Source organism: Chinchilla lanigera, unplaced genomic scaffold (genome assembly GCF_000276665.1).
Source record: "Chinchilla lanigera isolate Chin_1 unplaced genomic scaffold, ChiLan1.0 scaffold00011, whole genome shotgun sequence".
Classification (NCBI taxonomy): Eukaryota; Metazoa; Chordata; class Mammalia; order Rodentia; family Chinchillidae; genus Chinchilla; species Chinchilla lanigera.
In genome coordinates this window covers 5287594-5305693 of record NW_004955412.1, presented here as the reverse complement: position 1 = coordinate 5305693, position 18100 = coordinate 5287594, and the positions used below count along the sequence as shown (strand labels likewise).

The window sequence follows — 18100 nt, the reverse complement described above, 5'->3', positions numbered from 1 at the left end:
GTGCAATATGTAAAGTATATTCATTGCAGGGGAATGGTAAATACACACATCACAGCTTGATCCTTTTTACTTTTTCCTCCACTCCCTTCCACCTACGCCATCCCCAAATCTTCCCATCTCAATAAAATACCTTTGGGAAAAGGAAAGTTTTGAACACTGGCAATATGTTCACGTACTCGTGCTCTCTGAAAGATACCTACTCTCCCCTTCGAATATGGTCTACTTTCCTTCTCTATTCCCTTTTTCTTTCAGACAGAATTGCATAGTTATGACTATATGCTATACTCGGCTTTTCTTCAGTCTGATCTGAACAGTAACTGATTAGATTTTTGCAACAGCTCTCACTGCAGAGTTCTTGCCTGATGTCCATTATAGACTTGAGAGACATGGACTGAAACCCGGACACAAAAGAGCAGTTATGCTTTTTCTGTTTTTTATTTACCTGTTTTAGATTCTTTCCATATAGCAGTGGGGTGGCAAAATGCAGTGTAATAAAATGCACTGCCTAACACAAGGTGACAAAGGTCACTGCTGTAGTAACTGAACTTCTGATTAGGCTCTGGAATAAAAAGACCAAGCAGAATAATACTACGGATGAAAAATTTCAACTTCAAAATGATTTTGCTTCAGGAACACTGATTTTTTCTAACGCTGACAGGACCTGAGGAGATGTGTGAAAGGATGGAAGACGTGTGTGAAGTGCAAGAGGAGCTTTCTGGAGAGGACAGAGAGACGGAATGCAAAGGAGCATGAGAACAGAAGTGAATTTGGAGTGCGCACCAATAACCATGTGGAATTTATTATTGTTCTAGTAACTACATATGACTTTACAATTTGAGATAGCTTAACAAAATATAGAAAATAGAGGTAAATGTATCCTTACGGACTTTGAGATTTTGGTGGGAACAACAGAAAGTTTAAAAAGGGAGGGCTCATGATGCATTACTGTAATCAGGAAGTTACACCTGTAAGTTCTGTGCTTATAATTAAGCACAATTTTTGTTGTTAAGCAATAAGAACATGGTGGTAATGAGATTAACTTAGCCATATACATATGTAACTAAATAACTCTGTTTGGTTGGTAAGGTTATATCATGGTTGTTTGTTACCCATATTAATGTTATATTAATCACATAAATTAATACTTCCTAAAATATACAAATGATAGGAATCTCAACCTATAGTGCAAACTGTAAATTCCAGTTCTATTTAAAAAAGTTATTCCTATTCCTGGAACCCTATTTCAGTTCTATTTAAAAAGATCAGAAGAAGCAATATTTAAGGCAGAAACTCCAAGTACCATGCTATTTACTTATTCCTTTAGTATTTTTGACATTCTAAAGTAAATCCTTGAAGTCAGACCACTAGAAAATGTCATATTTAGATCACATTTACTTAACACTCACAAAATTTCCTTCATAATAAAAACTGTTATTACACTTTGGATGTTTATTGAAGATCTACCTCATAAGCTATATTCATTTATTACCGAACTGTTATTAAAGATATGTTCAGTATGCATTTTTTTTTTTTTTTGTCTTTTTGAGACAGGGTCTCACTAGGCAGTTCAGGCTGGCCTTGCACTCACAATGATCCTCCTGCCTCAGCCTCCCAAGTGCTGGGATCACAGGCGTGCGCCGCCACGCCTGGCAGTATGCCCTTTAAGGTCCCTTATGAAAGGTTCTCATTATCTTTTAAAATATTGTGTCACAAACATCACTGCCAATATTCCTTGAGAACTATGTAACTTCTTCACCTTTTCTTTTTACCCAGTCGTGCAGGAAACTCAGCTCCAGATGGGATACTCAATTACACAGAACTGTATTAGTCTTTATGATTAGCATGCTTGCTTCCTGGATCCACAGCTCTAGCTTTCTCATTTCCCTACCCCGCTCCCTCCCTCTTTCCTTCCTTCCTTCCCTCCCTTTCTGCTCTTATTTAATTTAAGTAATGGGTTGAATTTTTTGCGAAAGATCTCATTTTTTCCAGAGTTCGTTATAAATGACAACAAACAGTGATTTCCTAAAGTTGTTGTAAAACCCTCAGTGGTAATTTACCATATAGAGAATTAGAATACAGCAAAGAAGGACAGTAGAACAAACTTCTACCGAGAGATTCCAGGAGTGCATCACAGGTGACTCTGGCTATATTTATACCACGGTATAGTTCACGGCAGGAGCGCAGACTTTTAGGAGCACTGTTTTTCCGAGCAATTTTTCCGTACTGAGCGGTGATTTTTACTAGTGCTGTACTTACATTCACTTGCTCACTGTTCCTCTGTGCTGCAGACCCAGGGTTTTTTCTTTTCTGGACTGAAAGATTTCTCTGCTTATTTTCAACAATTCGTTTTCTTCTAACAGTAGAATCTTAAACAAATGTCAGCACAAGGTCACAAACTACTTGAGTTGAGGGAACAACATATATCCAATGAAGACTACCACGTTACCTTTAGTATCACAGAAAGCTCTCATTCTCATGGTCAACAGACTTTTACTGAGTTCCTCTTACATTGCGTGGCAGTTACGAGAATGAGTTCAACAAAGTTTCTGCTTCGGTGTGGCTTATGATTTAGAGGACTGACCTCCAAGACATGGTCCCGGAGCACCAGGAGGACAGGGAAGAAAAGCCACTGGTGTGCAGGGAGTGGGTTAGAATTCTAATTTATACTTGCTGTCTAGAAATGAGGAATTGAACTTACTGATATAATAATACGTTTGACAGGGACACTCGTGTTACATGGCTTACAAGGCAGACTGCTGTACATCGCATATGGTAAAAGGTCCGAACGCAAGAGGGTGGCAGTGGCACCGCCACTCATTAGTGGTCTCCTTCCTTTCTTCTCCCGCCTCTCCCCTCCCCTCCATCCCTTCCCCACCCTGTCCTCCTCTTCCTTCTTTCTGTCCTCTTTCTTCCTTTCTTTTCTTTCCTCTCTTTTCTTCCCCTTCCTCCCTCCCTCCCTCCCTTCCTTCTCTTGGCACTGAAGATTGAATCCCGGGCCTCATGCATGCTAGGCAAGTGCTCTGCCACAGGGCTACTCACCAGCCTTCTTGTTTGGGAGACAGGGTCTTATTATGTAGTTCAGACTGGCCTTAAACTCATTATGCAGCCCAGGCTAGTTTCAAAGTTATAGAGATTCTCTTGCCTCAGCTTCCCAAGTGCTGGCATTAAAGGCATGTGCCACTATGCCCAGTGAGCCTTTTAAAAGTTAAAAAAAAGTTTTTTGGATACAAGATTTTGCTGAGTTATCCAGGTCTGCCTCTAACTTGACATCCTCGTGCCTCAGTCTTAGGTTAGCTGCGATCACAACTTTGTGCTACTGTGCCCGGCCTCATAAATGCTTTTCGGCTTTCTGTAGTGTACTGAAACTTAGGTGTGCTCAGGTAGGTGGTGTATACACCTTATAGTATAAGTGAGTCCTCATAAAAATGGAGACGCGGCTGAATACACTTCTGTAGGGCTCTCACTGGGTGTATGTTTTATTATTTAAGGTGAGTGGCAGGTGCATGGATGTTTATTATATTTTCAAATGTGTTCTGTATAATTTTAATTAAAATATTCTTATCATATAGCAAAGATTACTAATAGGTGAACAGAAAAAATGCTAGCACTGACATCTCTTTTCATGATAAATGCCTTGCCACATAATTACAGCGATGGTATAACTATACATGTAACAAAGTCAGTGTCATAAATTTAAAAACTACCCAAAAAACTAATTATAAATCTTACCTTAAATATACACTGTGCCATGAAATACTGGCAAGTGATATGTGGGATTCTCATAACTGATGACATTTTATTAACTAGCATTCAGAGTATTATTAATAACATTTGAGAACAAAGTATTTTATATATTAACACATGAAATTCTTTTAAAAAGCATTTTAAATATTTATAAAATTTAAAACATTATAACAGCTTTTACTTCTGTGAAACTTACAAATTTCTTGTACAAATTATTACAGTAACATGTATGTATGGCACACATATATATGTGTGCTCAAATTTTTTAAAAATAGTAATACAACAAATAATCCTGGACGCCACTGGTTTAGAAGAATGGATATAAGGTGAAAGGCGTTATGATAGCAAATGTTTAAGTTATATCTACAGATCTTACACAGGATTGACAGAAAGAGTGCAGTGGCTGCAAGAATTGGGAAAGGGCTAGGTGGGGATGGTGGGGCACTTCCGAGGCAGGACGATCCCATGGCTGGGCCCAGTCTCGGCGACACAGCAGCTTCACAAGACCCTGTCCTCAAAATAAAGACTGGGCCAGGGAGGCAGCTCAGTGCCAGGGCCCTTTGTTCAATTCCCAGTACCATAACAAAAAAGCTCGGCATTGTTTCCTTCCGCGCACATGGAATGCTGAACGCTCCATTCACTAAACGTGCTAAATGCTAGAGATACTGCATGTGATACAGTAGATTCCAGTGATCACCTTGGCATCAACACAGTTTAACTGCTGTATATGCTCAGGATTCTCTAAGTCTTGTAAGTTCCTATTTTCTCTTTAGTTGAAGAGCTTTAAAGGTCCCTTAAATGAGAACTTCCTTGACCACATGACTGCTGTGTGAAGATTTTATCTCATTCTTTAGACTCATTAACCTTTCAGAGGTAAGCTCAGTTAAATAACGCGAAATGTTATTTATGTATTATGTATTCCTGGTTCCAGGAACAGATATAGCATACGCTAAATGTTATTTATTTATGTATTATGTTATTTATGTATTATTATGTTATTATGTATTTATGTTCTATTCGCAAATATGCACTTCAGTACTATCTAATAAGTCTTATAGCTAAGAACCTTGACATTTTTTTCAAAAATAGCATTAACTTGCATTAGTATCTCTAGCCAACTGACTAGCTTCCTATGACAATTCTGGATGTGACAGGTCAAAATTAGGCTGCTAATCTTCAAAAGATATTATACATTTAAAAATATATAGTAGTATTAATTGTACACATGAGGACAAACACTGGAGACACGCAGAGCGACAGCTTTGGGAAAGGCATTAGAAGGTAACTAGTTCAACCTCTGACCAACGAATCTAACTTACTCGCAGGTATTACTTTTTTTTTGGTGCCAGGAGTCAAACTCAGGACCTTGCGCTTGCCAGGCAGGCGCTTGTGCCGCTGAGCTACACCCCCAGCCCACTCGCAGGTAGACTGTCAGCCTGTCTGCACCACACAAGGATGGGGCCGCTGCTCCATGAGACACCCGCCTCCCTTGCTGGTTATTCCAAATACTGTCTTACACTGAGCTGAAAACCTCCCTGGAAATTTTACTGTTTCATTTTTAGCTCCTTTCAATTCTTTTCCCCACCTTCTAATAAGCCTTCAAAATATCTGCATCTGTCTACCATGTCTCTTAGGCTGTGTTCCTCTAGCTGATCATCAGACCTCCTGTCAAGCAATGGGTCTTCCCAGTTTTTACATATCCTTACTGTATATGCCTTAGAAAGACATACAGTACAGCAGTATTTCTAAAGATCTGGTTATTATTGGCTAAAATTATTGTTTAAAATTATACTGACAGCTATAGTAAACTTTTCTTTTTTGTTTTGCTTTATTTAGTTGTATGTATTTTTCTCAAACAACAGTTATCGAAAGATACATTTTACCCCCTAGGACCGTAAAATAGGTTAAAAAACCTAAATGCGTATAGGAAAACTATACATAACATTCCACACTAGTAAAACAAAATTTTATTCACCAAAATTATGGAAACACCAGTTACAAACTGGCAGAAATAACAGCACTCTATTCAGCCTCTATAGCACTTGTATCTAGAATATATAAATAATTTCTATCCGTAAAAAATAGAAAAATGGGCAAAGGACAGTCATTCCATGGAAGAAATGTGAACAATACATAAAGATACAGAAAATGCTCAGTTCATTAGTAATCAGGGTAATAAAAATTACTGTAATTAGAAAGTATTTTATACTCACAAGACTGAAAAGCATTAAAGTCTTTTAGAACTTTGGTGAGGCTGTAACAAAGAAATTCAGATTATCTAGTAAATTTGAAAATGCACATACCCTATGACTCAGCAGCTTGTTCATCAAATGTACAAAATCATTATTCACGATTCTAAGAAGTTAGAAGCAACCAAAATATCTGATGAATAGAATAAAAAAATTTGCCATTCATATAATAGAATGGGATGTAGAAATGACTATAAATAAAAATATAGCTAAATTAATCAGTGAACAACAAGAACAAAGCAAAGTTGCCTGAACAAGGCAAACCCCAGAATAACGCAGATGAAGTGGTTTCAGCTACGTAATTTTGAAACTAGGTAAAACTATGTATCTTTTAGAACTTCCGATGCTGCAAACAGCCTGCAGTGGCGCACGTGTCAGAGGTTCGCCACCACTGCTATACACGCTTTGGGGTATATCCGTGTGGTGCTAAAATTAATGAAATCATGGAATGAACATGAAATTTATATGATGTTCACTCTGAAAGGAGATGCAACGGGAAGAGTAGAGAGGGTCATTTTCCATTTCTAAAACTGGTCAGTGTATACGGATTATTTTATGATTAGTCTTTAACTTGTTCTTATAGACCACATATAGGCCTTTCTGTGTTAGAGATAGTCCATAATTGAAAAGCTTAAATGCACGGCGTAATAGATGTCTCTGATAAACTGAACCTCATCCATCTCGGTGGTCAGTTTGGTCAGGATGGTTTTTCTTTCTGAATCTTGCTTTTACTCTCGATTTTATTAATGTGACTCCCTTTGTTACTCTGTGCCATCCAGATGGTTTTTCTTTCTGAATCTTGCTTTCACTCTCGATTTTATTAATGTGATTCCCTTTGTTACTCTGTGCCATCCAGATGGTTTTTCTTTCTGAATCTTGCTTTCACTCTCGATTTTATTAATGTGACTCCCTTTGTTACTCTGTGCCATCCAGAAACTGTACAGGTAAATACACGATTTCTCATGTACGTTACTGAAAGGTCTGTGGTTATTCAGAGCTTTTTATGAAAAAAGCACACATAGCAAAGTAAGAATACAGACTTACGTTCCAAAGCAGCTCTGAGCCCTCCAAGTAAACACTATGAGTAAAGCTCACGTTCCTGAATTAAAAACATTTCTGGACAAGATGTTTTCATTGTAATTGAACGGTGACAGACATGTCCAAGGACTACTGCGGGGATGTGATTCCTTTATGAATTCGTGAAAGGTGACTGTGTGAAGTCAGTAACTCATGTGCAACAGAGCAATACCAGAATGGGGGTCATACGAGGAAACTATCATCACGTTAGAAACCCTGGACAAAGCATGAATTATGGCTCTCCAGTAAAGTAACCCCCGTCCCCTCTACAAAGGGGCAGTTTCATTATAATGTGACTATTGGGTCACATACATTTTCTTATTAAGCCTTTTCTTAAACAAATTTTTGTAGCATAAAAAATTCCCAAAACAAAAGACAGACTGTAGACAGAATGATTTAATCTCGGTTATATCACTTATACTAGCGATGAAAATTATGTAAATTACTTATCTCTATGTCACTCAACTTTAATTTAAAAATGGGGGTAGTGATATTATTTACATCACATTCCTATTAGAAAATTTAAACTTATTTTCACATGTAAAGTACTTATAATAGTACTTAGAGTACTTATAAAGTACTTTATAATAGTACTTAGAATAGTATTTAGAAGAGGCATAGAATAGTTATCTGATTTTTACAGAATAATTTGTTTCCATACCTCTGAAAATTTCTGTCCTCATGAAAATGAGATTTATTGTACAGGAAGACATTGGAGTTGTAATAGAAAAATTTGACTCTGGTTTGAACTAGCTGGGTAATTTCGGGCTATGTAATTTCATTATGTGTGTCACCTTCCTCATCCACAAAATATGGGAATTAAACAAAATTACCTCTTTGGTCCTTTCTAATAGTCAAATGTTGGATTCTTTGATGAGATTCTTAATAACTACTGGAAAAGAAAAAATGTATTTTTTTGAAATCTTATTTTAAACTAACATGCCAAATATCCATCTTTTGTTTTTTTTTAAAAAAACCTGAAGTATAACCTACATAGAGTAAACTGCATAAACTATAAGTAAACAGATTTTATTATTCAAACTCAAACGGTACCCTATCCACACCAAAAAATATTACCAGCACCAGAAAATCTCCCTTCTTTTTGTACACATACCGCCCCCCATAGTATTACCTGTTCTTGCTATAAAGGGAACATATTTGTATTTTTATTGTACAATATTCTTGTTTTATATAATATTACGGTGTGAGATACATTCAAATTGGTGTTCTTTAGTAACAGATCACTTGTTTTCATTATAGTATTTCATTAAATGAAAGATGGAATTTCACTTTATACATCATGTAGTGTGGAAGAACATTTGGTATAATTCCAGACTCTAGCTCCAAAGGTGCTATCAAAGTTTTTGAACATATATCTTGATTTACGTAAGAATTTTTGCACACACACACACACACACACACACACACACACACACTATCCAATCTATTGGACTGGATTGCTGGGTCACAGGATATACATATGTTCAACTTTTATAGGTATAATAGTTTCTAGTTGATAGACTTCTTCATGCATCTTTAGTATTGTTTGCTATTAGTTTTAGCCATTCTGATGTATATAGTTATATCTCATTGTTTAAAGTTGCATTTCATTGATTAACAAGGCTGAGATTTTACATGGTTATTGACAATTTGGTTGTTACCTTTTATAAAATGCTTTTTCCAATCCTCTTTTAAAAAATGGTGGGAAGGTCTTTCTGATATGTTACCTATCGTTCCCAGTTATCCATCAAATACCAATGCTTATGTTGCTGTAATATATTTTGTAGATATTATTAAAATCACAGTTTCCCTTAAATAGAGAAATTAATCTAGATGACCCGGGTGGGTTGTGAAGCCTACCCTTCTCATGGCCTGCTCTACAAATTTCGGATTTGCCAAAGTGGGTTCCATATTGATATAAACCAATCCCACGCAATAAATCTCTTAATATCTCTTTACTGGCATTGCTTGACCTGTTTAATCCTGATTGATATAACTGGGTTGTCTTTTTCCTTATTTACTACATTCTTTATGTATTTTAGTTATGAGCTCTTTGACAGTGTTATGATTTACAACTATCTCCTCCCATCCTGTGGTGTGTCTTGTCAATCCATTAATGATTTTGAGATGGAAAAAAAGTATCATAAAAGTTTCAGTAGTCTTGTCAATACTGTGTACTTTTAATATATTGTTAAAAAATCTGTAAGAATCCTAAAAATCATAATTATTCCTGACATGATCTCTAGAAGAATTTTTACTTCTTGTATTTACATCTATAGTTTACTGGGACTTCAATTTTGTGTGTAGTATGGAGGTAAAAGTCATTTTTTACCAATTACATATATTATTCCAATTAATGCATGATAGGTAATCCTTTTTAACATTTTTTCCTGCTGTGCCTTGCCACTTTTGCAAAAAACCAAGCATTTAAATATGTGTGTCTGTCTGTAGACTATTCTATTCATTGATCTAAATATCCTTGAGCAAATACTGTACTGTGCTAATTACTGCAGCTTTAATTCCAGGTGTATAAGTTTTAGAGCTTTGTTCTTTGAGACTGTTTCAGTTATTCTTGGCCTTTGCATCTCCATGCAGCTATCAGACCAAATTTGGCGATTCGGATAAAACATGATTATTCATGACCAGTGTTTGTTCATTTTCAGATGGGAAGCCCACAACTATTTCACGGTAAGAAACTGATCTGCTCTCTGCAAGATGGGCTTTGTGGAAGTTACGTGTGTCCAGGCATATTATTCTCTTCAGGTTCTATAGCCCAGAAAATGCTTTATCTCTAGTCCACAAGTTTGTGCCAGTCTTTCCCATGCTTCACAAAACTGACTCTTCTAACTCTGCTAATGTACTCTAATTCAATCTTATAATACTTAGTTGACAAAACAGAGGACGTCTGAGCTCTCGCAATTCTTTCCTCATCTACTTCCAAGTATCTCTTTTCTCACTTCCTCAAATCCTGCAGCTTACTTTTTTTTTTTTTGGTACCGGAAATTGAACTCAGGACCTTGCGCTTGCCCGGCAGGCTCTTGTGCCGTTGAGCTACAGCCCCAGCCCCCTCAAATTCTTATGTCATATCTCAGAGGAAACAGGAAGATATATGAAGAATTTAGATAAATCATGGCATAATACCTTAGGAAATAGGACATCTGATCAAGAATATTGACAGAGGATTTGCTTTAAAAAAATTTCATAGATTATTTTTATATTTCATTTATATTTAGACGTCTTCTTCTCTACTAGATCATTTACGTGTATCTAATGTTCCCCTAAAAGGTCTCATAGATCTGCTTCTTTCACATCATGTGAAATCTCTCTGCAACTTAGAAGCAGGTAGAGAATAAGTGGAGAAACTTTCTTTTTTTCTGGGGAGAGACATTTGCCTGATTGGTGCCAAGGGGGGAAGAGTTCAGGTGACTGGGAAAAGAATTACCGAAACAATAGAGCACTACATCTAAGCTGGGAGAGAGAGCTAATGCACAGGAACAAGAAAGCGAGAAAAAGACTTTACTACCCCAGTGAGACCGAGGGTAGAAGCAACAGTGGGAAGGTGGGAGAGTACAGTCAGAGAGGACTATGCGTGAGTTACTAATTCCAGAAGCAGAGAAGTTACGGATGCTGGAAAGGTCCAGGATGGGTACCTGAGGCAGAACAGTATACAGACAATTGCTTGGGATGAAACAGGATTGAGTCAGATCGGCATGTTAGATTGTTTGTTCAGCATGTTAGATTGTTCACCTGACTGTTGCATTATCTAGTCTGACGGCAAAGACTACACAGAAATTAAAATTGTCAACCAGACGTCGAAGTCATCTTTGGGGAAACGACTTGAGACATGAGGAGGTGATGCAGTTATGGCCCAGGCCTCATGGGAATAGAGTTTTTTCTAGACAAGGCTGCTAAAGAGTTCTGGAAGTGCTAATAGAGAAAAATATCCCTCTACATCTGTCAACTTTTGACACTTAAGAGTGTCAGAACAGAAATTAGCTGGCAAATAGGAGAGGAGGGAAAATAACAGTAAATGAATGAATGGTAACAGAACTACAATTCAGTGTTAGCAAAGAATTCACTTGAAATGCTGGATATTTAAACAGTTTCAGAAAAAAGCTTGAAGGTCTGCCAAGTACTCAGTATTGTTCATATTGTCAGATCTTTTAAGTATAATCAGTATAGCAAGAGGTAAGATGCATACACATTTGAATATTTCTATCTCAGTAAAAACATATCTAAAATTCATTACAATTCCAGTGTTTTTTATACAAAGACCCCTGAGAGAACCATCTCCTTTAATTAAACGCTAGGAAAATACTGGCTTCTTCAGTTGAACTTATGTATCACATTCTTTTATTAGAGAAAGAAAATTTTAATATACTATTCTTTAATACATAGGCTATTTGGGAAACTAAGCTTCCTAATAGTTTTCCTGATTAGCTCAGAGTCTGATATATGATATTTGCTTAATAATTATTTGTTATGTGGTTTTAATAGAAAAAGTACAGAACAACTAACCATAGAGATTGAGATTAAAATACCAATTCTACTTACTAGCTCTTAACCTTGGGTAATTTTGTTTCTTTCTTTGAAAAATGGGGTTTAAAGAATTTAATTCTTAGGGTTATAATAAGGTTTAAATGAGATAAAAAAGTAAAGCACTTTGGCAGAGAGTAGGAACAAATTAAAAAGTACTATTTTTTATTGTAGACTAATCTGTGTAACTTACATAGTTGGAAATATTGTAAAAATTAAAATTATATTGTGCAATTGAGTGGATAAAAAAGAAACTTTTTGTGAGAGAATTTTTTAAAATCTAAGTTTTTATAGACAAGCACTGACGGTTTTAGATGAGCCTTTGCATTTAATTTGCCATTTGCAAATGTGGTTTACGCTCATTCAATTTAAGGAAAGTCTGGATGCCTCTAAGTGCCAAGTGCTGCTAGGATCAGGAGATATAGTGATGAACGACCAAAAAAGTCTCACTCTTCAAAGTTCATGGTCTAACTGAAGAAGACTTCATAACTATTAAATTTTAAACTAACGCTCTTTCTATATGCTAATGCTTATCCATCCCTCTGGAAAAACAAGGGTTTCTTTACTGTGTTCCTTCACTCTGACCCCAGTCTTATTTCTGAAAAGACGACTGATTCCTACTGGCAGGAATATTTATGGGTTTCTAGTCCATTCCCTCAGAGAAAAAAAGCAGTTTCATGAGGAGTCAACCGGCTACTAAACACAGTGGCATTCTAGAAAATTAATTTTCAAAAAAAGTTTACTGCTTCTGTACACAAAAGCCAATATACAGAGATAAAAGCAGAGCTGCCGCTTTTGGAAAAGGGGATGGGAAGATTATGTTATATCTATTATGAGCTTATAACAATTCAATTACCAGCAGTAATTTACCAGGAAGATAATTTAGGGTAATTGAAGCAATATTTTTCCACTGTGGTTACCTTGACAGAAAATTTGACTACAATAGGAAGGACAGAGTCACATGGGACAAGAATCAGATCCTGTTCCTTGTCCTCCTTTTAAACTAACAAGAAAAATCACAGACAGAAATAGAGGTTGGCAAAAGTTTTTAAATTTAATTGAGCCCAGGTCCTTCTTTTAAAAACTTCAGCAACTATGTCAGTAAATTATTTCTGTATGACTAAATTATAATTAATATCCATATAGTACACATTGCTATTCCTCAAGAAGAAAAATTTAAGGTGAATTTAAAAAGCTGTACATTTCAACTACACAAAGGTACACATTTATTCTTACCAATGGCCCTCTCATTTTGGTGCAGGACATTGTTCCCTCTTTTCCACGAAGGAGTAGGTCCTTGTTCCGTGGTCTTAAGAGTCACAGGCTGATAACTTTCTTCATGAACAGGAGTTCTCTGGGTGCAGTAGAGCGTCCCGTGTTGCTGGGCAGCCATTTGAGCACTGTGTGCATGATCTGATTTTGCTAAAGTTTGGCACTCGGAAGAATAGTAAGATGGTAAAGACGGTATCACAGTGACCAGGTCAGAACACGCATCTGAGAGCGGAGGACCGCTTTCCTGATTCCACTGATTGAATCTGTGTTCTGTGGGAAGCACGTATTTTGAATTAAAACAGTCATGGGTAATAATGTTCGGAGAATTCTGAGGCGTTGCTGAGTGACACTGGGACACCTGAGTACTTTTACTACTTCTAATATTTGACCCAGGGTTGGGAGGCGGATGAGGCATTAGTGTACCCTGAGCTTGCATAAAGGCATTGGCTTTGCTTGCAGGCTGTGGCGGAATGACAGGGCCTTTTCTGTTTGTGTCTATAAACCCTGACTGGACGTCTGCAGATCCTGTTCTTCTACTTACTCGCGCTCCACCTCTCTGCGGACTGCTCCGCTGAGTCTTCAAGTCACTACTGTATCCAGGGCTTACACTTTCTTCTTTGGAGGCAGGCCAGGCTTGCTTAGTGAGGTTATAATCTGAGGGTATAAAACAGTTCGAAGGCACGTGATCCGTTCCAGATCCTAACACAGACACGTTCTCAGCGTCCCCCTTGGACTTGTTCCTATCAGCAGAATTTACAGCACAAGCAGGACCGTTAGTGGTCTTGCTGCCAGCACTTTTACTGTGGGCTTGCTGAGACCACGGCTGAGCTGCTGCTGCTTGGCTCTTCCGCGAGTGAGTGTCTTCAGCGCTGCTTTCTTTATCGAGGGTTTCATCAAACCACCTCAGCTTCTTAGCAGTCTTCAGGATTTCTACACCTTTTTCTTTTTCCTTCGTCAATTCAATACTATCTCTGATAGCTGCTGCCTTTTGATTTCTGAATTTAAAGCCTGGTTTTATAAACAGTGCCTTCAGATAATCATGTTCATACTTTGAGTCTTTCTTTAAAATACTTTTAAGAAACTTCACACCACTTCTCTGATGGCTGCTGCATTTCATTTTCCTGTGCTCCTCAAGTAAGTCATAATGAGAGATTACATTACACAATGATGTTGAGGTTTCCGCTATTTTTTGTTTATCTTTTGAATCAGAATTTTGAGGTATATGGACAGCCTGAAAACTGTCAGAAAATAAAGGCAACTCTTTTTTCTCGTAATTAAAATATTGCATCTTTTCATCTGTGACATCTTTTAATTCTTCTAACTTATCGGAACACTGCACCGGGTCAATTTCTTTTATCTGTATGTTCTTTGCTAATGGCCTAGCTGACTGTCTGCTGGATGACAAGACTAAAGGTGTCGCCACTGGTACAAATGAAGCAGGAGCTAAAGTAGTTCTATTTTGTTGAGTTAATCCACAGTATTTCCCTTGGTCTGGAAATGCAGCCACCTCCCGGGTTTGTGAGTCGGGAGTGGCCCAGGCTTTGTTGGATTTAAATGCTGGGGTCGCAGTAACTAATGGCCTCCCCCTCTTGAGTGCTCCAGAAGTGAAGTCATTTGTCTTCACAGGGCTCATTTCAGAGTTTTTTTCAGTTTTTTTCTCTAGTACAATCACGGGTGGACTATATACAAAAGCTCCCGAGCTCTGAGGGGTACTTGTGGCTCTTTCTACAGTTCTACCTAAAGTGGACGCATTTTCTTCCTTATTATTAAAATGTTCCCATGGAGGCAAGACACTAGATTTACTTAAAATATCTGAGGAAGGTGTGACGGACCAAGTGTTCTGAGCATCTAGGTCTGTAAGCCAGTTATTTATACGCTGGGCTTTAGAGAAGGACAGCTTATCTTCATCACAGCAGTTTAGGGGAGCGGACTGCAGGGTTGCTGGTCGGAGAGGAACAGAATTCTGCTGAGCGGCTGACCGCTCCTCAGTGAGTGTTAGGTGTATCTCTTCACGCTCGCCAGCCTCGAGACTGTCTGCGCTTGAGAGGGTTTCAGAATTGGTTATCTGCTTAACTTCATCGCAAAATCTCTAGAGAAAGAGAGAGAGCAGTGCTTTATACCTTAGATCTTTTTAAATAGTAAAATGAATGACACACAGCTGTCACCGAGTCCAGTTCTCTTCAGCATGTATGACTACAACAGCACAGATGTGGAGACAATTTATATCCCTGCACTGGTCAGTTCTCAGGGTAAAAACAGGGCTACCCAGATTTATAATAAATATTCTTGCTTTCATTTCAACTCAAGTAACTATCTAGTTATTCCAGTCATAGTTACAGCTTAGAAAATAAGTTTTCTTATTGATACTCCATTCAGAGTACGAGTTTCTTGAAGGTTGCATAATAGCAAGTAAAATTCTAAAAAATAGTTCTCCCTCTCTCCCTCTCCCTCCCTCTCTCTTCCTCCCTCTCTCTCCTCCCTCTCTCTCTCCATCCCTCTCTCTCTCTCCCTCCTTCTCTCCCTCCTCTAAACTATCTAAAAAATAGTTCTCCCTCTCCCTCTGCCTCTCCCTCTCTCCCTCTCCCTCTGCCTCTCCCTCTCTCCCTCTCCCTCTCCCTCTCCCTCTCTCTCTGCCTCTCCCTCTCCCTCTGTCTCTCTCTCTCTCTCTCTCCCCCTCTCTCAGGACCTCACGCTTGCCAGGCAGGTTGTGCTCCACGGAACTAAATCCCTGCCTCCCCCATTTTTTGATTTTTTTTGAGTAGCTATTTGTAACATGTAGTTTTCCCTGAAACATTCTCTGGTCTTGAATGAATCTCCTAAAAGCTCCGTGACCCTGATAGGAACTTCCTGTTCGTGGACTACAGGTCCTTTTTATACAAGCTAATCCGGTAGTCTGTAGCAATGTTTTCAATTTTATTTACATGTTAGGGACACATAAGGAACTTTATAAAAAAAAATCTACACCTGGGTGCAACTGATTTAATACTTGGATAGAGTCCATGAGTATTATTTAAAAATTCCCCAGGAAATTTTAATATGGATTTAGGGTCAAGAACTATTGACTTATAAAGTGACTTCTTTTTTGGAGATTAAGCACAAATAATTTTCATAAATTTAAGACAGTCTCATCATTATTTCAGCAAAATTTCCATGGAATTCATCAATTATTACAAAAATTTGTGAATATGTAAGAGTATATTAATTATTTAAAAACATTTCTGATTTCTCACACAGTGATCTTTATCACATATATGGAAATAAATTTTAACAAGATATTAAATTGCACATTTAATAAAAAAGTTGAATAAATTCATCGAATGAAGATTTGTACCCCTTATGATTTATTACAAAGTTTAGAAAATTTAAATACTCTGTTATAGGACAAAAGACATTCTTTTTCTACAGCTCAGGAAATAAAGAAATCAAGGAAATAAATTACAGGTTAAATATTTATACAGTTGATACTTCTGTTATTGTGAAATAAATTTAAACAATTATGCATAAAAATTTCATATTGTTAATGTTTGTCCCTTTACATTCTTGGCATTCTTTAAGAGAAACCAATCTAGAGAACAGAAGAAAAGCTTACTATTTCAATGTGTGTTTTTGGATTAGATTTTTATAATTGATGATCACAAGGAAACCAGGCCTGGAGGACCTTCTGTGAGAATGCTTATAGTGAGAAAGAAATCTGGGTTACAAGGTCCTTTTATGTATTTTTTGTTTTTATTTTTTTGTCTTTTTTTGAGACAGGGTCTCACTATGCAGTTCAGGCTGGCCTTGAGCTCACTTTGTAGCCCAGGTCGGCCTCGAACTCACAGCAATCCTCCTGCCTCAGCCTCCCGAGTGCTGGGATTACAGGTGTGTGCCACCACACCTGGTTTACAAGGTCCTTTTAGATATAAGTATGATGTTCATTCTTATAAGAAAGATTTTTGTTTGCAAAGGTCTGTGAAGGTCTTATCTCTCAAAGCACCTCAAAAGATGTCTTGCAATTTCTGGTTTCATAGCTTTATTTTTTTTCCAAAAATTTTCCCACCACTGAACAACAAAATGTAATGACCAGCTTCTCAAGCTTTGACTGGAAGTTATACTTGTGGTCTGTCTTATATTTGTTCTCCTGCACTGTAGACATGTCTTCTTTTCTATAGCTTAATTTGAATGTAATATGCCCCTGTGTGTTGTGTGTGTGTACACTTCTCCTATTTGGAGTTTGTAGAGTCACTTGAGTCCGTCCTTTACAATTTTCATCCAATATGGAACATTTTCAGCCATAGTTTTTAAAAAAATATTTTCTCTTTGTGAAATTTTAATTAAATGTGTCTGATACTGTCTCACAGGTCACTAACACTGTTAATTTTTTCCAGTATTTTTTCTTCCAGTACTTCAGTTCATATAATTTCTACTGCTATGTCTTTAAGTATGTGTATTTTTTCCTGCCTCTGCTATGATTATATTAAGCCCCTCCAGTAAAAATTTCCATTTCAAACATTGTGTTTTTCATATCTACAAGGTCTACTTGGTTCTTTAAAAAAACTTTCATTTTTTACTTTAGTTCTTTGAAAAATATGTATAAAATGGTTTTACATTCTTTGTCTATTAATTCCATCACCTCTACCATTTCCATGTCTGATTATATTGACTAATTTTTCCTGGCTATGGGTCTTATTTTCCTGCTTTTTTATATATCTAGTGAATTCTGATGAAATGTTGAACATTATCTTACTGCATTTCTAGAGTTTATAGCTTGAAAAAAGTTTATTTTTTAGAGGCAAATGCATCATTTTCAGCTTTTTTGAGGTTTATCTAAATAGTATGTATAGGTAGGACTCCTAGGAAGATCAGGAGGCTTACCTAATTATTTCCCCTTTTCAAGATCATCCTGTGCTACATATGTCCAATGTCTAAAAACAGTTGTTTCAAATGTTATCTTCAGAATTATGGTTGTTTTGGTAAGAAGTGGAATTTAACTGCCAGCAGAAATCTCCTGTTTTGATTTCTTAGCCTTGCCACTATTGACTAGTTGTTGGATCAATCAGGCCAATTTAATCTTGTTATTGACTATTAAGAATTTCATAAGTGGGTATAATTATTAATGAAAATTTAAGTATAGGAACATGTAGGAAAGTCAGCTGAAATCTACACTCATTTTGGAAAAAATAACAGTGAATTCTCTAGAAGAAACAGACCAGAAACATCATTTGTAACTAATTCTGCCATGT

General features: G+C 37.1%; 1 protein-coding gene across 2 annotated transcripts in view; it reads right to left on the bottom strand.

Annotated features, from left to right (window-relative positions):
• Positions 1 to 18100, bottom strand: part of Cep126 (centrosomal protein 126kDa) — a gene marked incomplete at its 5' end in the record, with an annotated part of 57258 nt that overhangs the window by 13582 nt on the left and 25576 nt on the right. For both annotated transcript variants that reach the window (XM_005377967.2, XM_013511124.1), the window contains 2 exon segments: positions 2257 to 2366; positions 12843 to 14967. In XM_005377967.2, coding sequence (XP_005378024.2) covers positions 2257 to 2366; positions 12843 to 14967 — 2235 coding nt within the window.